Below are 21,743 nucleotides of genomic sequence, written 5' to 3'. Positions count from 1 at the left end.
ACATAATCAAGTCTGTTAGAGATACTGGACACCTCAACATGGTTTAAGAAGAGCCTATGATGACTTAGACATGCAGTTAGCACCATGCTAACCACTGAGATATAAGCTTGCATTACTTGCTACCTACATTAGCCTCGTAGCCACGGCGCTAAAACCAAAGGAGCAAACTCGTCTCGGCTGATTGATTAAGTTTGAAGTATGTGAGGAAAACTTTGTAAAATTATGTAGTTGTTGGTGAAACTACAAATGTATCACTTTAATGTGAAGCTCTCATCAGATTAGAATTATAGCTGCACTAATTCACAGCTGCTGGTGATCTGACTGGGTGGGGGGATTAAGGGGGTATTTGGTATGAAGAGCTCGACCAAGATGAGCGAGAGAATGCATAAGGTCAGTCTACCCTGACCTCTCTCTCTCTCTCTCTTGTCTCTATCTCTTTTTGTCTCTGTCTCTTTTCCTTTCTCTCACTCCATATTTTCTCCTCTCTCTCTTTCTCTCTCTTTTCTTCTCTCTCTTCCTTACTCCCTATACCCCCTATCTTTTTCTCTCTCTCTTTCTGTATGTCTCCCTCTTCCCCACCTTTTATTTTCTCCTCTCTCTATCTATATTTCTTTTTCTATGTTTCTCTTTCTTCTTCCCTCTCTATTTTTTCTTCTCTCTCTCTCTTTCTTCATTTTTGTATGATTTGAAATCTCAAATTTCCATTTGCATCACAATTCAGACAGAAATGTATTATGTCTATTTATTATGAAACGTTCACACAGTGTAAAGAGAATAGAGATGTATGCATATGTTGTCCATTGTATGTATGTTTATTTCTTCTGCCTTATCTCTAAGCTATCTCTCTCTTTTCTTCACTTTGAGGGGTGGGATGGGGATGTACTGTGTGTGTGGAGGGGGAGGAGGGTACATCACATTATCTCTGTATGACTATGAATAAATGGTGAATTGTGTAATATTAAAAAATGTTAATGTCCACGTAAAGGGGTGGGGGTGGTGTGGCCAAGGGATACTGGCCTAGGCAGAGGAACAAAATAGAAACATTTTCAGTAGTGGCTGAAGATTTTTGGACCCCATTTGGTCCCCATGTATATATATACACCATACCAATGTGTATTGGGATGTATATTGGGGTGTGTATTGTATGCGTTGGGGTGTGTATTGTGTGTACTGGGGTGCGCACTGGGGAGTGTATTGTGTGTGTATTGGGCCTCAGACGGAGGGGAGGGGTTGTTCTGCTGTGGAGCTCGTCACTTAGATGATTTACGGTTTGAGGACTGAATGAGTTTGTTCTGTAATGAAGCTTCAAAGAGGCTGTTACGCAAGATTTCCTCACACTCTCTCTGATCACTGCAGCAGGACAAGACTTTCACTGCTGTGCACGCATGTTTATTTCATTCAATGCTCATCTCTCCTTTTTGCTTCACGAGGCTCATAACATTTATTTGTTTTCTCCAGATAAACTATTTAAACTAAGTCAACCCCAATGACAACTAGAGCATCAATCAAAGTGAGAGAAAAATCTTCCATCTCTGTTCTTGCGTAGTTTTGTTGTAGTGAGGATAGCTGATTCGCATATGCCTCTTTCTAATTTAGTCCTTATTTAGTCTTAATTTCAACTAATTTGGTCCTAATTCAGTTTTGGCCAAAGCTGCAGTTACTGTGTTTTGCCTTTATGCGGCAGTACAGGGCTTTTACTGCACCATGAGGTTGTGTATTTATTTATTTATTTTTCTATGTGCACATCTTTTTTACTTTATGTGGTTCATAAAAAAATGTTTGTTTGCCACAAATAAAGCAAGATTGTGTCTTGCACACAGACACAAGTTACTCCCTGTGCTGTGTCTCTGCTGTGTTTGTTCAGTGTTGTAATGTAGTTTCTGTGCTACAGTGAAGTTTCATTCACTCCAGCGTGGACCTAATGTACTAAACAAACAGAGCAGTGGAGATAAAACAGCTACAGCAGATCAACAGCTATACAGACTGAGCTAAACTTACAGCACTGTGCAAAAGTCTGAGCACCAAACAGGTTTTTTCTCTTGTTACAAGCTTCAATCATAACAATAGGAGAACCCATTTGGTGCTGCACAGAACCATATACAACACATTCTAAATCAACCTGAAGAACTATTTAATCAAGAACCATTTAATCATACGCATGGCTCTACAGGTTTCATGGTTCCGTATAGAACTGCTGACTTTAGCAAATAACACTTTAAAGAACCACCTTTTTGTTTATTTGCATTCATGCTAATGTTATAGTGCTATTACTGGCACTATAACACATACGCACTGCTGAGATAAACAGTTTCCACAACTGCTTGACTTTCACACAGTACTTTACACAGTTGTATGCAAAAGTTTGAACATCCCGAAGGCCATCTTTTATGACTTATTTTAGTGATTGTGCATTACAGTGTGCAGAAGTGCGTTCTCTGTAGAGGATTTGTTCACTTATTTACTCTCAGAATAATATAATTTGATCTTGGCACCCAAACTTTTGCACATAACTGCAGTATATATGTGATGCTCACCAAATGTCCGAGAGTCCTACTAAATACTTACGTTTGGAAGTCTTTTCTAATTTAATGCATTTTTTTTCATTGATAACTCAATAATTTGAGTGAAAATATAATTTTAAAAAATGTAACATAAATTTCAGAATTTCTGAATTTGGTATTTGATACCCTCATTTTTGCTTTAGTGTCTGCGTGCACCCGAGCTTCATGGGCTCTACAAGTTCTTGTGAAAGCGTCTGATCTTAACATGGTCAATTTTCTTAAGTTCTCAATAATCTTATGAAAAAATCTTGAGCACTTCTACTTAATTTCGCTTGTAATTATTATTATTATTTTTTGAAATGATAAATGTTCCTTGTGATCTCAGATTTTTGGACCACTGTGTGTATCATCAGTCAGAACTACATTTTGTGTCTCCAAAAGAGTAACTTTACAGGAAAAAATCTTAACTTTCTGTGTAATTTCTGTGTTAATATGAGATTTTATTCTGAGTTAATCTGGCCCATTTCTATATTTTTGCTTGCCATGAAATCTAATTATAAGACAAACATAACAAGTGACAGAAAACTGAGGTTTAAGGTTTCCAGTGTAATATTAATAATACCTTGTTTAATGTTGTGACTCTAAAAGCCACTGTTCCTGATCATTCACTGCTGATTTAATGTTCAAACTTCAGTCTGGAGGGCAAAATGCTCAGCATTGTTTACACAGTAGCAACATTTTGGATTTTATTATTTCATTTCAGTGTAATTGTGTGTGTGTGTGTGTGTGTTTTATTTCAGACCCAGTGATCACTGTAAGCCACTCACCCACACATACAAAGAGTACTGTGATAAATTAAGGAATTAAGGGCACCTCTCCTCATTTATTAAATTTCCAGTCAAAACAGCCATTATGTACAAATTATTACAAACTACACAGACGTACTAAGAACTAAATCTACTATAAGCTGTTTGAGTGTTTAGTGTATCACTCTTTACCTTCATTATAGCTTCCATTCTTTTCAGGAGACTCACTTTCAGTTTTCTACAAAATCTGCAGACACACCCCCAAAGTTCAGTCTTAGAAGTTTGTTGATCATTTTCTAAATTAATCCAAACACATTCAGTGGTGTTGAGGTCTGGACTCTGGGGTGGTCAGTCCAGTGTTCACCTTCTTTGATGTGTCTGCTTCCTTTTCTCAGTGAGGCTTCTTGACAGCTGCACATCCTTTCAGACCCATACCGCTGAGATGTCTTCTCACAGTGGAAGGATGGACAGAAACACCTGTGAATGTTTTCAGGTCTGAAGCAGCTTGATTTTCTCCTCCCTCTCAAAGATGAAAGCCTAACATGCTCGGGGCAGTGTTGGTGGTCTTCCAGGTCTTCCAGGTGGTTGTTAGGAGTCCCATTTTCTTTGCAGCTTTTAGTCATTCCTGTTTTTACACTTATTTCCTTATTATAGCTAATTGTCTAAACATTGCTAAACATGGGCAAAATGAATATCTTGTACTTGATGGCTGTTTTGACTGGAAAGCAAATAAATGACACAGTACTGTGTGAATTTTAACCACAAACTCATAATAAATGTAACTCAAATCAATTAGGAAACGGTTCAGAACATTATATTTTACTTCCATTAAATAAAACACAATAGTTTATCATCAATATCATTATTATTTTTGGATGTTGAAAAACAAACAAAACCAAAATAAACAAAAGAGAGAGAGAGAGAGAGAGAGAGAGAGAGAGAGAGAGAGAGAGAGAGAGAGAGAGAGAGAGTCCGTACCAAACAAGTTGTCCACAGATTAAACCCCATGTGATGGAGCAGATTTGCCCAGGCTGTCTATATCCTACAGCTACATCCACACAGACACATAACCACACACTTACTATATACATCCCCCTTATTTATCTTAATTTTTTTTTTTTTTGCAAGCAAGACTGTTAGGTTTATTTACTTATTTTTTTACCACATGCTGTTTTAAAGTGTGTTTAAAGAGCTACAGCATTCACTCCAATTGGAGATGATCTTTAGACATATATACAGGCGCACAGGCCAAAAAGAAGCTTATGTAAGGAGGGGTTACACCCCCCCCCCCAAACCAGCATCCAAATAGGAGAGTTATCATAATAAAAACTCAAGCAGTAGAGACTTTGCTTCCCTTTGCATTAAATTCCGTCCATTCTGGGTCATCAGTGGTGCATTTATTTATTCTAGAGCCCCCCCCCCCATCCCCTTATAGAGTCCTGGGGCTGGGGAAGGGGTGGGATAAAGAAGGAGTGGGGGGGAATTATACTTTGTCCATTTTTGTTCATGGTGCTCCATCAGCAGTGTAGTTCTAGCTCCCCTTGTTAGAGGGTGCAAAAGTCCTTTAGAAGAGTTGATGGGTAAAATTGGAGGGGGGTGAAATTGGAGGAGGAGGGTAAATATCTCTTCTGGTCACCCACTTTGGGTCACCTTGCACCCTCAGTGTGGATATTCTAGTGCCCTTTGAGAGACGGGGTAATACGTGAGTGTTATGGCTGGGGGTTGGGGGTTGGGGGGGGGGATGGGGGGGGGTTCAAAACTAGGATAATAAATGATAGTTAAAATGGTGGGGTAAGTGGAGGGGCCCAACACTGAGAGCTTTGCATTCCATTTGTGCCATGTAGGTATTTGAGGTTTAGGTATTCTAATGCCCTCTATATAGGGGGTAATGAGGAGGTTTCAGGGGGATACCCAACCTCACAATAAAAACTTTGTGCTAAACTCCATCTATTTTAGGTTATGGTGCACCCATCAGTGTGTGTTCTAGTGCCATGTTAGTGCGGCAGGGTATTAGGCATGTTAGTAAGGTAAGGTCTTTGGGCTTGGAAGGAGGACAGGAACGGGGTAAACTCAGGGAAATGGAGAAATAAACTGGGTGCATGTCCCAGCTCTACATGAAGAGCTTTGCTTCTTACATTTAAGTCTATCTACTTTGGATCGAGGTACACCATCGGTGTGCTTGTACTAGTACTTCTTTAAAAGAGGGGGTGGGAGTTAAGAGTCTTAGGTTTAGGGGTGCCAATTTGAGGGTCTCAAAACTACAGCGAGAGCTTTCCATTTGTGATAAACTCCAACGCACCATTAGGGGCCTCTGAACAGGCCATAGAAGAGGAGATAATAGAGAAGAGTCTCTTGGTGTTCAGGGGGCTAAATTGAGGGGTATAAATGACAGAGAGGGGTGTTTCCAGCCCTACACTGAGTGCTTTTCTTCCCTTTGCGTCCATTGTGGGTCTTGGTGCGCTATCATTGGTGTTTTTTGTTCTAGCGCCCCCTTTATACAAGAGGTAATAGGTGAAAGTCCTGGGGCTGGAGGGTGCGAGGGTGAACAGGGGGTAATTTTGGGTTTTTTCCCCAGTGTCCGATCCCTAAACGGGTCTATCCACTGCATACTGGCATGCGCTGAGGTTGGAAGGGTTTTGCACCCCCGCATAGCCAAAGCTGGAGTGCTGCTTGGCTTTCAGTCTGAGACTGGCCAGACTGGAGTTGCATGTGTCCCGGTAGACATAGGGCGGCGTCGGGGGTGCGTAGGGACAAGCAGGGGCAGAATTGAGCGAGGGTCCGCCCAGGTTGTTCAGGGGGTTACCAAGAGGTGTGTTGAGGCCCGAGGTGGGCACCATGCCCGAGGAGACGCTCATGGAGGAGATGGAGGTGGGTGGAGAGAAGACGGCCTGAGAGCTTAGCGGACTCACGTTGACCGAGTTAAAGAAAGGGAAGCTTTTGGCCGACAGAGAGGCTGGTGCCAGGCTTTTGGCTGCCCAGTTGTTGTAGGGTGGGTAGCTGGCATACATGTCCTCATAGGGCTGCACCAAGCCATTAAACTGGGCACCGAAGCCGCCTTTACACAGCTCTGCTTGCTGGTTGCGCTCACGCTTGCGCCACTTGGCTCGCCGGTTCTTGAACCACACCTGCAGCAGAGAGGCAACAATATAAGCATTAATAATGGGACATCATGCATATTAACCATAACATTGCAGTGAATGCATGTTAATGTAAACTACTGATAAATCCAGGCTGGTTGTTTTATGAGCATATATCTTTGGAAAATTGATAATGGGAATGTATGCACATTCATTAATGCCAGTCACTGCAGTGAATGCATGGTGAAGCAAAACAATACTAAAGTCAGATTAGTTGCAGCACAAGTTTTAAAAGTGAATCTGTGCTATAAGAAAATACAGGTATTAAATATAAGAAGATAAGAATGCATGCATTTTAGTTAATATTAACATCATGCATATTAACCATAACATTGCATTGAATGCATGTTAATGTAATTCAGTTAACAAGACATCATAGGAATGTATGCATATTCATTAGTATCAATGACTGCATTCAAGCTCATTTATATCAAGGACTACAGTGCATGCATCTTAATGTAAAACATATATAAAGTCAGACACGTTGCTGCAGGAACATGCACAAATGAAAAATACAGATGTTTCATGGAAATATATGCAAATGAATCAGTACAATTTATGCATATTAATTTGTAGTAAGTAGTGCATTTCATGCATATAAATTACAGTAGTAACTGCAGTGCATGAATATTAATGCAAACATTAATAAAATAAATTGCATTGTGTGCCTCATTAGTATTAAAACTGAATGTGCACTATAGCACACATTTGACATGTACAGATATTAATAACAGCAGTGCATGCATATTAATTCACTTTAATTATTGCAATGCATGTGCACGATCGGGCTGGTTGAAGCACCTTAACATTGAATTGTGGCGTGCGTGTAGCAAAGTGATCAAATTTTTAATTTGACTGTCTTTTCTCTGTTATTATTATTATTATTATTATTATTATTATTATTAGTAGTAGTAGTAGTAGTAGTAGTAGTAGTATGCGCAGCTAAATACTGTCTGTAATACATTGATTAATCGCAGTGAATGGATCATTAATTGATATAAACTCTTACTAAAAACTATTTAAAGTAAGCGCGCGCGCTTCACACTGAATCTGCACTGTAAGACACAAATGCATGAACAAGACGTGCTGTTTACAGATAAAGATCAGCATTTAAAGCTAAAATTCAACATTTAATGTCACATAAAAAGACAAAGAAATTATGCTGCATGCCCTTTTACCGTAATATACATCTACTACTGTTCCTATTATTTCTGAGTGTGGCGCAAATCTACAAACGGCGGTGGTAAACAAGGCGCAAATTCAGTTTAGAAGGACGTAAAAGGCAGGTGAGTTAAACGCTGAGCTTCCATGCATGGACTGCACGTTTGATGTGTTTTTTTTCATAAGAGATTTTGCAGACAGTGTTAAAAGCCAGGAGACTCGGTCGTGTCTGAACTCTCTCATTAGTCCGGCTTTATCTCTACACGATGCTTTATCCCAATACACATCCTGCTCTCGCCTGTTAGTGTGTGTATTAGGGTCAGAGAAGCCAGTCAGACCAGAGTATTAGTCTACAGCTTAGCCTGCACAGGCGAAAACACATGGATACCATCTCTGCACTGCACGAATGCTAATGTCAACTGGTAATAAGGTCAGTTAGGTTGGTTGCTGCGTGTTAAAACCGAACTTATATAAAACACAAACGCCGTTTACACCTAAAATTTGTCGAGAATTTGAATGTTTGGGCAGATTTAATACATGCAAAACACAGAAACGGGCAACCAGGCTGATTGCTGCGTGTTAAAACGGAATCTGTAAGTCAAGCGCACGTGTTCAGTATTTAGCACATTAATTACGTGTCCAAAAAAGCCTGCGCACGTGTCCCTAATCATAATCTTCACTATAGAACACGACTGCGTTATACGCGCTGCAAATGCAGTTCAGACGTATAGAGAAAAATGCAAAGCTAATTTGAGCGTTTTAGCAGATTATTATTATAATTACAGGCACGCGCTAGGCTTGCGTCTTTAGCATGCAACACTGTATGCGATATATATACGGCATTAAAAGAGTATAGGTGAGCCAGCGTGGTTTTATTTGTTAGAACTCAATCCGCATTATAAAACCCAAAGTGCACGCGCTGAAAACGCAGGTTACAAGCGAAGAAAGAAAAAAGAAATTGTTAGGGATACAATATTTCACTATGTCAAAACATAATGAAAGTCAATGAGCTTGGTTGCTGGGGCGAATGCACGCGCTGCAAAAGCGGGTTTCAAGCAAAAATTCCCAGAAAATGTGAAATTTATGGCGTGTTTGATTTTATGCCGATTAGTTCCACGAGCTGTTAAGGCCACAAATCAACTCTGTCTCGTGGCTGCCTGAAGTTTTAGCCCAATTCACAGCCAGCTTCACGTGCCACACAATAAACTCTATAAAACCCAAATCTACAAATTGCGGTTATAAAATTCAGGCAAATTCACTTCACACGCAAAAGCGATAACTGAACAGAGCTGCACCGTGATGCTCACATTCATTAGCAGATTAGTTACACAGATTATACAGCGTGCACCACTGTCTGTCTGTCCGTCTGCAACAGATCTGGTGATTTATCAGCCCAATACACATCCAGCTTTAGCCCGGAGCGTGCGCGTGTGCGCTATTTCTGCCCCATAATGAGCTCCTCGACAAACAACGATTTGCTCATTTATTTGTCTACTTACATTATTTCAGCGATCACTCACACGTTCTCTATTTATTACAACTCTCCGCTTCTTTCCTCAGTAGCGCGCGATTTCACAACAAAACAGGGATAAAAGCCCCTAACAAGTCGCTGACTTTCCGAGAAAAACTTCACTTGTTAGCGAAAACATGAACTGAATCGACTTCTATGTCGTTCGATTAATAACAAAGCTTGTTCATTTATTCACAACCTAATCAGACGTAGTGAATTACTGACTAAGCACGAACTGAATCAGAAACGTGTATAAATGTGTAAATATTTCATCTGCATTGTCATTAATAGATTTATCAGGCTCTATAAATTACCGGGGGGACTCTACCACTCTACATTCCGAAGATTTCCAGCTGTTTAGAATTCAAAAATAAAAAAATATAAAAATAAATAAATAATACACACACACACACACACACACACACACACATATATATATATATATATATATTACATTTTTGAATCCTAAACAGCTGGAACACTTTGGAATCTCGAGTTGTCCAAAAAAAAACAGTCAAAAAAAAAAAAAAAAAAACACCTGAAGAAATCACAGCCTTTACATTCTGATTCGGACGCGGGTTAGAAATTTACAAAAAACTTTGCATCATATATATATAAATATATATATATATATATATATATATATATATATATATATATATATATATATATATATATATATATATATATATATATATATATATCCATCCATCCATCCATTTTCTAAGCCGCTTCTCCGTATATTATTTTATTTTATAAATCAATCAAGCCCAGTCCGCAGAATAGTATTTGTAATTTCATTTGTTTTAAACTCTATCTGGTCTCTACAGAAAAATAATATTTTTATGGTTATGTCTTTTAACATCAAAAACAAAAAGTAAATTTTAACGTTTGTAAATTTTACTCTATTTTATAACCCTAATCATAACCGCGTCTTTAATGTTGGTATATAATGTTTTACATGTGTTATTATGACTCAACACTGCCCTCATATATATATATATATATATATATATATATATATAATGTTACTTATACGTGTATTTGAGTAACATGGTTATAATAACGATAGGCTTGGTGTGTTGGTTTGATCTCCTCGCGCGCCCTCATGCCCGAGCGAGTTAGTACTTTATTGTAAACACATCTTACTGACCCTCACTCTAAAACTCTAAAACTCTAAAACTCTGAAATCACATTCATGGAAATTTTTATTCCACGTGCATATATTTCAATATATTTAACGCCTCTTACCCTGACTCTGGCCTCCGTGAGGTTCGTCCATACTGCGATCTCCTCGCGCGTGCTCATGTCCGGGTAGCGGTTCCTCTGGAATGTGGCCTCGAGCTCCTGCAGCTGCGCGCTGGTGAAGTGCGTGCGCTGCCGTCGCTGGCGCTTCTTCTTACACGGGTCATCGCACGGGTCATCCTTAGAGCTGGACTTATCCTTATCTGCAGAGAAAAAGCATTTCAACCTGCATTAAACTCATCATCACACGGGTTGTACTTAGAGTTAGACTTATCAATAACCCACAAAGAAAGTGCTGTAATAATAATGTTATTCCCACACTGGTCATATTTAGAGCCCAGTTTACCTTTGGCTATACAACATACCCGCAAATGTAAAGAAGAATTATAATATTGTACATTTATATATTTTTTAAATGATAAAATTAGCAGAGAGATAATCTTTAGAACTGGACTTTCAGCTTTAAACGATAGAATAATACTACTGCTATACCGCTGGTCAGCCTCAGAGCTACTCTATGTATAAAGAATTGTGCATACATGTATATTAATATTATAAAACCAGGACTTTTTCAGAACTGAATATATCCATATTTATATAGAAATGCATTAACATAACAGCATAAGCACCACTTGTACTTATCTAGAAATTCATATGCATAAAATCAAACAACACAATCCATCGCGATAGACAACTTAGACCCAGATTGATCTTCATTTTACATTACAGAACTAAAATTATTGTCTCAATACTGTCACTACAAGCACAGAGCTCCTTACTGACACAGAAACACGCTAAATCAGCGGACATAACATACGGGTCTTTTGGAGTAGAAGCGTCATCAAGCCTCATCTTCATCATCAACACTGCCACTGAATGCTAACTTTATTAGCATACATACAACTGACTTTCTCCTGAAATGACATTCATTATAATGCACTATGATCACGCGCGTTCACAGAATACATATGTACGTACGTACATACACACGCTCGCGCGCGCACACGCACTATCACGACAAAGTAAACCCCTTTAACATTTCCATTCACTCTGAGAGGCGGGCTCCTCCCTCTCTTTACACTCCGTCTACAAACACCACCATTAAATAATAATATTTACATAAACGTTTAACATTCGGCTCTGTTTATTCAGTTCATTACACACACTGATGTGTGCAAATACGGTATCGATAAAGTTGACGCTGACCTGAAGGATTCATATTCAAATATAAAGCGCCGTAGACCCGCTTTAGTGCAAAGAGCGCAATTCAGTTACGCTGAGCGCGCGGCTTCGTGCTAGCGAGAAATGAACCATTTTCCATTTGAAGAAAGTTTTTGTTGAATTCCAGGTTTGAGTATAGATTGGTTTACACAGCCCTTTTCATGACCATGTGTTATATTATTATTATTATTATTATTATTATTATTAGTAGTAGTAGTAGTAGTAGTGGTAGTAGTAATTTTAATTCTTTAATATACACATTTCTATCAATTGTTTAACTCTTAATCTTAATATAATCTTAATTAATTTCCTCTTGAACACGTAATTAATTGAACTCAACCTGTATACTACTGCTATGACCACAGACACATTCACAGTAATAATAATAATAATAATAATAATAATAATAATAATGATAATAATTGTTATTATTGTTATTATTATTATTAGCAGTAGTAGTAGTAGTAGTAGTAGTAGTAGTAGTAGTGTTTTATAGCAGTTTTAGAGTTAATCGCGTCAAACATCTACATACAGAATATTTAACTTTAGCACAAATTTGTATTACTTCTATAAAAATATTGCGCTGCATGAACACAGTCTAAAATATATTATGTAATTATACTAGGTCGGGAAGTAGATACTTTTCTACCTACTTCACACTTACAAACCTAATAAGAAATAAGCAAAACAGTTTGATAATTTAGCCACATGTTCACGCAGCCTCTGTATTAATTTCGCTTCAGAAGGCCGGAGCGTTTTCGTCTCCGCGCGATGTGGGCCCTTACCTGCGCACTCAGGGCTCGAGGAGTCGGCCACGCTGCGCCCTTCCAGCCGCGGTTTGAGGGGCTGAAGGCTGGAGGCCATGGCTAAAGGAGTGTGCAGGGCGGCCGCTTTGCCTCCAGCCATGTGCTGCTGATGCTCCAGAGCCAGAGGATCCTTCATAGAGTTCATGGATCCGGAGCTTTTAGCTTTTTATTTACGCACGGCACGCGGGTTTTCCCACCTCCGCACGAGCTAGCAGGAAAAGCAGAACCTCAGAGGCTGGAGGATCAGCGGGCTCTCTGTGTTCACACAGTCCGGACAGCTCCTCTCCCAGCGAGAAGAAATAAATAGATGACGGCAGAAAGCCGCAAAGCATCGACTCCGCTCGGTTTGCGCTTTTACGCACGGCGCGCAGAGCAGCAGCCTGGAGTTTGGAGTTTTGGTTCGAAGGCGTAAAGACGCAGCAGAGGCGCAGACGGAGTGACGAGGACAGGCAGGTGATATCGTATCCACTGGCATACACACATCTCTCACACGCTCTGCAGCTTTCCTGCTCTGCGCGCGGATCTACTGAGCCCCCTTCTGTCGCTCTCTCCCTCTCTCTCTCTCTTTCCCTCCCTCTCCCTCCCTCCCTCTCTCTCTGCGCAGCGCCCTCCCTCCCCTTTTGACAGCCCATCAAACTCTCCGTGACAGGGGTGTGTGGCCAACCGGGGAGAGAAAGACGAGAAGGAACCCTGGGCGTGTGCGTGCGTGCGCGCGCGCGCGCGTATGTGTGAGCGTGCTTATTTATCCTTTCACAAGAAACCGACGCATAGAAGGAGATAGATGGGACGCGGCGTGGGGCAAAAAACAAAGAAGAAGAACAAACGAAGAAGAAAATAATAATAAATTAAACAAGATTAGCTAACGCTCTCAAATGCGACTCTCAGAGTAGCGAGGAAGAAGAAGAAGAAGAAGAAGAAGAAGAGGAACAAGAAGAAAACCTATGATAATGAGAATAAATAAAGGAGAAGAAGAAGAAGAAGAAGAAGAAGAAGAAGAAGAAGAAGAAGAAGAAGAAGGAGAAAACAGGAAATGGGATAGCAAAGAAGAAGGAGAAGAAAAGAGGAAAAAAACTATAATAATGAAGAAACAAAGAAGAAAGAGAAGAAGGAAAAACGATGAAAATGATAATACAGAAGAAGAAGATGAAAAGAAGATGAAGATTCTATGGGAATTATGAAGAAATAAAGAAATAAAGAGAATAAAAAAGAAAAAAAAGCCAAAAATATATAAAGCAGAAGAAAAATAAGAAGAAGAAGAAGAAGAAGAAGAAGAAGAAGAAGAAGAAGAAGAAGAAGAAGAAGATGATGATGATGATGATGATGATGATAAATAAGTAAATATGAAATATGAATAAGAAGAAAAAGAGTTCTTTAAGCGATGCTGTAGGAGAACCACTTTCGGTTCCCTAAACAACCATTTTTAAAAAGGAGGTTTGTGAGTGTGAAGAAGCTTTTAAAGCTGTACAGAATCTTCACGTAACATAAAGACTCTCCAGCACTTTCAGGGCTCTTCCTGGAACATTTGCATTAGGTTCTTGAAAAGGATCTTCACAGTTAGTCCACAATTTTGTAAATGAAATTTAATTCAGGGAACCAAAAATTGCAGAAGAAGAAGAAGAAGAAGAAGAAGAAGAAGAAGAAGAAGAAGAAGATCTGGTGAGGACAAAGAAGATGAAAAAAAAAGAATCTCAATTCTCATAATCCATAATGTTACTAAATATCGTCTCCATAACTTGATCACTCACCATTTCAACCAGCAGCAACACATGGCCACTATATAAACTCCCTTCATTCTCTGCACTGTAGCTGTCTGTGCTGTAGCCTTTCCTCTGTGCTGAAAAGCAGGCTCTATTTTGTGCATAGCTTAAGGCTGCAGCGTCTAATCCTGACGGCCGAAGCCTGCGTGAATTAGACCCTCCACAAGATAACACAGCACACTCTAACAAGTACTAATCCACTTCGGCCTTAACGGCAGAGCCACTGCCCCGCCAGCACCACCATACAGTTCTTATATTATTGCCAGATTATAGTCACATCAATGCCATGTCAGCATAGAGGGCCTAAATTACACACATGAATCATGCACTGTCCAGCACTGGCCTCGAAAGAGAATGTCACTGATTTCGCAAAGTTTCTGCAGAATGAAATGTAGTTAAGAAAGGTAGAGAAAGTCCTTCAAAGCGGTTTGAAGTTTCTAGGGAAATTTGTTCACTTGTTCACAGTGGTGCTAGGAACCAGACATCTGAAGAGTGTAGTACAAGAAATGGTTATGCATTTGCTGCCTGTGAGTGTTTTTACAATAGTTGTGAGATGGATATGGCCATTGTTTTCAGATTTTCCCAGATTTTCCACTATTTTACCATCATCAGTATTCCATATACAAACTCAGAAGACATTTGTATGCCCTTTGGTGGTTTGGGATGGTAAATAAAATGACTATATTTATAGACATATTGACATCTGGCTCCTATGACCAGTTCTTTTTTTTTTTACTTCAGAAGAGAGCATTTCAGACCAAACCACTCTGAATGACTTTGTTTGAAGTGAATAGTCTTGTTTAAAAGGACACTATGGTCACATACAAATCAAATAACCAACTGTCATACCGGCACTAAAGAGAACCAGACAGACAAATGGACAGCCACATTCAGCAATAATACTCTCTTCGTGCTTTAAGTCACTCGTCACACACTGTACATACACAAATCGTCCTTCATAAGACAGCCTTTCTGACTCAGCTTAGGGAAAACTGCCTAAAACACCTAGAACAGTCATGTTGGAGGAATCTGTGAAGGCTGGGCCTCATCACTCCACTGCGCTCAGTTCAACCGCAGTGCTTTGCACATATGTACTTTTTGCAACCTCATTGTAAAATGCAGCCTCGATTATTGTTGGCATATTAGTCCAGGTGTTCGTGTTCGGTGAAATTAAGTTTACCATGAGCGCTCTTATCTGGACCATCTGCGCTGCTGCCGTCGCTTATCTGCTCATTAAATTGCACTAACTGTGTGCGCCTTTTTTGGGCGAAGTGCGCCTCCAAGTCTCCAAACCACCACCGTGAGTGTGCGTATTGCTAGCCCACTTCTGTCTGGAGTGCGTTTTAATCTGATAAGAGCCTCATTTGCTTAAGGATTTTAAATGGACTCCTGTATTCTGTACTGCGAGCTTCTTCAGCACTACGCAAAAAAGGAGAGAAGAGCGCAAACACGCTTTCACCAACAACGCAGCGGGAGGAAGACAGCTCTGTGAGGTAGCGCCTCTGGGTCTATTGCAGGTGGTAGTCCTAATAGATCAGGAGGGAAACGCAATTAGCCAGGCCGCTGATGGGAGAGAATGTGGCCTGAATATTGGAAACAGCAGAGAGTAACGCTGAAGGAGTTACTTAGGGACTTATGGGTCTTATGGTGGACTCTCGCTCTCTCTCTCTCTCTCTCTCTCTCTCTCTCTGTGGATATAATGGGGGGCAGATCTAATCCCGAAAAAGCACTTCATATGCACTTCATTTGCCCTCTTACGGGGCAACAGGAGAGAGAGTGAGTGAGAGAGATAGATAGAGTGAGAGAGAGAAAGAGAGAGAGAGAGAAAGAGAGAGAGAGAGAAAGAGAGAGAGAGAGAGAGAGAGAGAGAGAGAGAGAGAGAGAGAGAGTTTCAGCAAAATTCAGCGAAACTGATCTGAACACATATAACGTGACATTGCTGATTTATTTATTTATTTATTTATTTATTCACTTATCCATTTTTATATTGTTTCACATTCGCTGTTTTTTAAGTGATGTATTTAGTCTCATTTAAAAATCTCTTAGCTCTGTATATGTGCGGCATTTCTCCGTTTAAAGCGGAGTTATATGATTATGTACAACAGTAAATTAATATTAATGTTTCATATATTGCATTTAAAATGAGCGTAAAACTCCCGCTGCTGTTACCGCTGCTAACCATAATTATAATAACACGACTAAACTGTCGTAAACATCAGAGAAATGATGGGCACTTTTAGACAGAGGAGTTTTAATTCTTGAGACGCGGGGTGACTTTCTGCTGCTTTGGCGAGGCGGCTTCTGTTGTGCATTCATATCACTGTGGATTATTTTTATCATTGTGGATTATTATTGCGGATTATTTTTATTATTATGGATTATTGCTACGGATGCTGTGGAGCCTTTAATTACTCATCGAGTCAATAAGACCCCTCAGCCTCTCTATGTTTCCCCCTCTCGCGAAGCCTCCAGTACACACACACTTTCCCCCTGTGGGGCAGCAGCTGCATTTATTACCCCCCACCCCCCCACCCCCAACACATACACACACTGACTTCATCACTTCATCACTGCTCCACTGCCGTTTTATTCTGTATCGATCAATAACACTGTACAATAACACACACACACACACACACACACACACACACACACACACACACATACACACACATACACACATACATACATACATATATATATATATATATATATATATATATATATATATATATATATATATATATATATATATATATATATATCCAGCATGTGTATGAAATAAATAAACAAACAAATAAATAAATGTGCTGTTCATGCAAAATATTAGTTTTACTGGAAGTTTGGATTCTGTAATGCTGTAATGCAACCACAATTCTGCACGCTATTTAAAAGATGCTGCAAATGATTCTTCGAGAGAAGTTACTGAAGAACCAGCTTTAATTCCCTAAAAATATAAGTAAAGAGCTGCGTGTGTTTGATTTAACCATGTGTCCATATTTACAACTAACCAAATCTCTCTGTCTTAAAACTGCTCTGTTACCTCTTTACTATGTCTTCTGTTAAATATTGTATTCTTCTGTTCTACGTTCTGTCTTTTTTCCCGTGTTCTGTGTGGTACTGTAACTATGAGCGTTTTTGGGTTCTTGAAAAGCACTGTATAAATACTACACACACACACACACACACACACTTTCTAAGCCGCTTCTATAAATACTATATTATTAATATTATTATTATTATTAGTAGTAGTAGTAGTAGTAGTAGAACTTTTACGTTATGTAAAGGTTCTCAATCCAATTACCAATTTAATAGCTCTTTCTAGAAACTTTACATCACTTGGCGGTTCTTTAAACTTTAAAAAGCTGAAACTGCTTACATATCCCTTCTACAATATCTGGTTCGTTAAAAAAACATCCACTGAAAGGTTTTAAGGAAAAATCCCTTTCACTGGCAACTTTATTTTAAGGGTGTACATCGCTCAGCCACCAGCAGGGGGCGACCTTGCACAACACACGGAGCACGCTGCGGCGAAGGCCTATTGCTATAGCACCAAAGGGCGCGCGCACGAACACACTAACAGATAGTCGACCACAAACCAATGACAACAACAACAACAACAACAACAATAACAACAACTATGCCCATCTCAGTTACAATAATCCCCCATTATAAACACGCGCGCACACACACACACACACACTCAAACACATGCACACATTACTCCAATGAATAATATACTGAAACAAAAACACCAATAATAATAATAATAATAATAATAATAATAATAATAATAATAATAATAATAATAATAATAACACAGAAGCAATGTGGTCACTGACAAGCACAAACGGTTGCAGCAGAATTTCACTCACCCAGTTGCCCACAGGTTGACGCAAGTTTGCGGCAGTGGGAATCCATTTAATTCACTGTAGTGCTCTGTAAACAAAGAAATTATAATAAATATAAATATGCAAATGTGTGCAGGACAGTGTCTGTAACATTCTCTTTCTCTCTCTCTCTCTCTCTCTCTCTCTCTCTATATATATATATATATATATATATATAACACAAAATATCTTTATTTCGGGGAGGTGTAAAATGTGTGTGTGTGTGTGTGTGTGTGTGTGTGTGTGTGTGTGTGTGTGTGTGTGTGTGTGTGTGAAAAAGAGAGAGAGAGAAAGAGTGTAAAGTGTTCACGGGCTGTGTGTGAGCGTGCAAGTGTGTGTGTGGTGTGTGTGCGTGTGTGTGTGAGAGAGGGAGAGAGAGAGAGAGAGAGAGAGAGAGAGAGAGAGAGAGAGAGAGTGTGTAAAGTGTGCACGGGCTGTGTGTGAGCGTGCATGTGTGCGTGAGTGTGCGAGTTTGTGGCATGTGTGTGTAATGGGGGATTAGTGTGTGATTGAGATGTCTGTGCGCGCGCTCGAGCTTGCGCGTGTGTGTGTTGTGCTGCAGATGGGCTTTATTAGTCTGATTATGTTTGATTATGCTAATGTGGCTCCTCGCGCTGGCCCTGCTGCGATTTCTGCGTGCGCGCTCGAGGCCCTACACACACACACACACACATACACACACACACACATTACAACTGCATTTATAGTGCCTTTCCTGAACGCGCGTCTAACAATGTATTTGAATTTAATTTCATTCCATTTTTAAAATTTGAAACAAATATTTACAAACACCTGAATTAAAATGCTCAAGATATTGTAAAATAATAAAGACACTGAGAGTATTACGCACGCCCAACGCTTTCCTGTACGTGTGTTAATCATCGTCCTATATAACAGAAACATATTTTAGCTTTTTAAATATAATAAATCAATCTGTGCACCAAATTGCGCAAATGTGAACAGTAATTATTTAAATGTAAAAAAAAAAAATAGGGGTTTATAATCTACACGTATTATAAACACACCACTGATTATTACAAATACAGAGATATTTGAATACTTTAGCATCAATTTCTGCACCAAACATTGCAGGAAAAATCTTATTTTTTAAATTTTATTTGAGGTCATTCTATCCTCATATTTGGATTTGCTTTGCTTTATATTAATATGTATATATTATGTATTTGTTTATCAAGGGAGTAAATAAGTACACGATAAAAATCTTGTTATTGATGGTGATGACGATGACGACGACGACGCCGACGGTGATGAGGATTATTATTATTACTATTATTGTATGGAGATAAAAATGGCCTTTCCAATGTTTCCATAATAATATTTAACACGAGCACCGATAAATGATCAAATCATAAAACAATATAGTGATAAAGATTTGTCATTATATGTGATAAGGTTGTTGAAGTGCTCTAGTTTATTAGGTACTTAATTATATTCATTATGTTAATGAATCCTCCTTCATTAGAGATACATTTAATTTTGAATTAAACAGCACCAGAAAGGAAACATATCAATAATAATGATCAATTATTAATAAAACATAAATTTGAATAATCTTGAATTAGTTTATTTATTTCTGTGTTGGGGAGAATTGTGCGCCATTTAGGTCAACAGTGAGAAACATTACACCATAATAGGCCTGTATTTACACTTGAGGCAGTAAACTATTATTATTATTATTATTATTATTAATAAACATCAAAGGGACAGTTAGTAACACTAATTATTATTAGAGTACTAATAATGCTAGCACTGTTTGTTTTTATTTTACTTCAGCCACATTTCAGAGCCAATAGCGATAATAGCAACAGCCACACAGCATATTTAATAATGCGAATAACACTGAAATTATTAGTAATAATAACAGTAATAAAGTAATTATAGATAAAGTAACAAGAGTAAAAGTGCTACAAATAGTAATAACATTAGCAATAGCAACGCTTGAAGCTAAGTGACCCCTGTTTTTGAACGATTATTGAGAACATTAGGGAAATATTAATGCACGCGACCTGGACATTCGATTCAGACGTGTATTAGAAAGAGTCTGCGTGTTTTAAAGAAAGCAGTTAATTGATTGATTATTGATTATGAATGCTAGCAGTGCTAATGGTGTTCATGCCATTGCAAACTGCTCAGGCCTTCTTCGTCATCATCATCATCATCATCATCATCATCACCATCATTATCCTGCGCGCGAAGGTGAGATATAGCAGCAAACTAAAGCTCCCTTCACCCCAAAAACTCACCCGAGTGTGTGTGTGTGCGTGTGTGCCCGTGCGTGCGCGTGAGCGTGTGTCCTCCCTCCCGCGCGCGCTAGTTGCAGCAGTAAATCCCACAGCGAGGAGCTGAAGTTGTCCGCGCGCATTTAGGAGCAGCGCTGCCGTCGTCTTCTTCTTCTTCTTCTTCTTCTTCTTCTTCTTCTTCTTCTTCTCCTTCTCCTTCTTCCCTAGCTCTCCACACACTAACCGCGCTCCACACGCACTGCAGTGTAGCGCGCGGAATAAAAGGCGCCTTAAAAGCAGCCCTCGTGCAGCAGACAGGCTTCCAGACTGCACCACAACTTTCCACTGCTGCAGCTTCTCGCGGAGTGGCGCGTTTTCCTTCCTCACGAGCTCGTGGGCGTGTGTGACCGTGTGTGTGCGCGCGTGCGTGTGAATATGGGCGCGCGCGCGTGTGTGCGAGTGCATGTGTGTGTGTCAGTGTCTGTATTCGTGTGTAAACGCAGGTTAAAGTTCTGCTCTGTTAAAAACGCGTTCACACTCGCTCGAATTGTCTTAATCGAATCATTTAAATGAGGCGCAATTTCAACAACATAAAAAAATTACAAGTCGCAGCAAGAAGTGACTGAATGCGGCGCGTGACGGCGTGTTCAACTTCAGATTACAGCGTTGCGACTTGGAAGAAAGAGAAAGAAAGAGAGAAAGAAAATGTATCGATTAAATATGAAATTAATCCATTGTGATGACGCATGTTAACTGGAGATAAATAAAAAAATGATTGCACGATGAACATTGTTATTAATGTGATTATTCATTTAACAATTTATTTAAAATTACCAGAAAAGTGAGCCCAGTTTGAACCGGAGAGATCAGGACAAATCAATGCGAAATTTCCCGGGAGAATTTTTTAAACAATTTATTTGCAAAGTAGGGTGATCCAACACGCTAATGGAAGCACGCGCGGATCAGTAAAGCTGTTTATATTTACATTTGATTATTTTCATAACCAGAAAGAAAGAAAGAACGAACGAAAGAAAACAAGAGCGAGAAAATATAAAGATGAAAGTAAGAGATTATAATAAAATATGAATATTATAATGAAGGGGCGATTAGCATGGTGATTAATGGGCCTTAGAAAAGAATACAGCGCCAATAATGTAAACATTAATGATCTAATGATCAGTAATGATCCAATCGTTAATAATCTTATGATTAAGCACGTGAGCTGCAGGTGAGCAGCTGGTCATTCTCATCTGGGTCCCTAATCCGCATTCTGGGCTCTTGCCACCTTGAGCGCGCGGAGCATTAATGAGGAGCAGAGCGAGATTCATTACTTCATTCTCTCTCTCTGTCTCTCTCTCTCTCTCTAAAACAGAACTAAGAATAAAAATGAACAGAATTAAGACACAAAAGACACAAAAAAATAAGGATCAAGTCCACAGCGTAAACAAAGTCAACAATAAAAAGTACAT

The 21,743-nt window shown here is 39.3% G+C and overlaps 1 protein-coding gene across 3 annotated transcripts; it reads right to left on the bottom strand.

Moving 5' to 3' along the window:
• Window positions 1–4,360: 4,360 nt before the first annotated feature.
• On the bottom strand, window positions 4,361–20,651 carry pitx2 (paired-like homeodomain 2). 3 transcript variants are annotated; one of them, XM_017693286.2, is made up of 4 exons: window positions 20,299–20,651; window positions 18,020–18,083; window positions 10,367–10,563; window positions 4,361–6,432 (listed from the first exon to the last, which is right to left on the bottom strand). In XM_017693286.2, the coding sequence occupies exons 2-4, from the start codon at window positions 18,063–18,065 to the stop codon at window positions 5,893–5,895; spliced, it is 783 nt and encodes a 260-aa protein (XP_017548775.1). In that variant the 5' UTR covers window positions 18,066–18,083; window positions 20,299–20,651; the 3' UTR covers window positions 4,361–5,892. The 3 variants fall into 3 exon arrangements, with proteins under 3 accessions (XP_017548775.1, XP_017548774.1, XP_017548777.1); XM_017693285.2 differs by lacking the exons at window positions 18,020–18,083; window positions 20,299–20,651 and adding an exon at window positions 12,367–12,930; XM_017693288.2 differs by lacking the exons at window positions 18,020–18,083; window positions 20,299–20,651 and adding an exon at window positions 11,178–11,247.
• Between the last annotated feature and the right edge of the window lie 1,092 nt (window positions 20,652–21,743).

The sequence above is a fragment of the Pygocentrus nattereri genome, chromosome 8 (assembly GCF_015220715.1).
Source record: "Pygocentrus nattereri isolate fPygNat1 chromosome 8, fPygNat1.pri, whole genome shotgun sequence".
Classification (NCBI taxonomy): domain Eukaryota; kingdom Metazoa; phylum Chordata; class Actinopteri; order Characiformes; family Serrasalmidae; genus Pygocentrus; species Pygocentrus nattereri.
The sequence above is the reverse complement of the archived record's forward strand: the minus strand, read 5'-3'. Positions and strand labels throughout refer to the sequence as shown.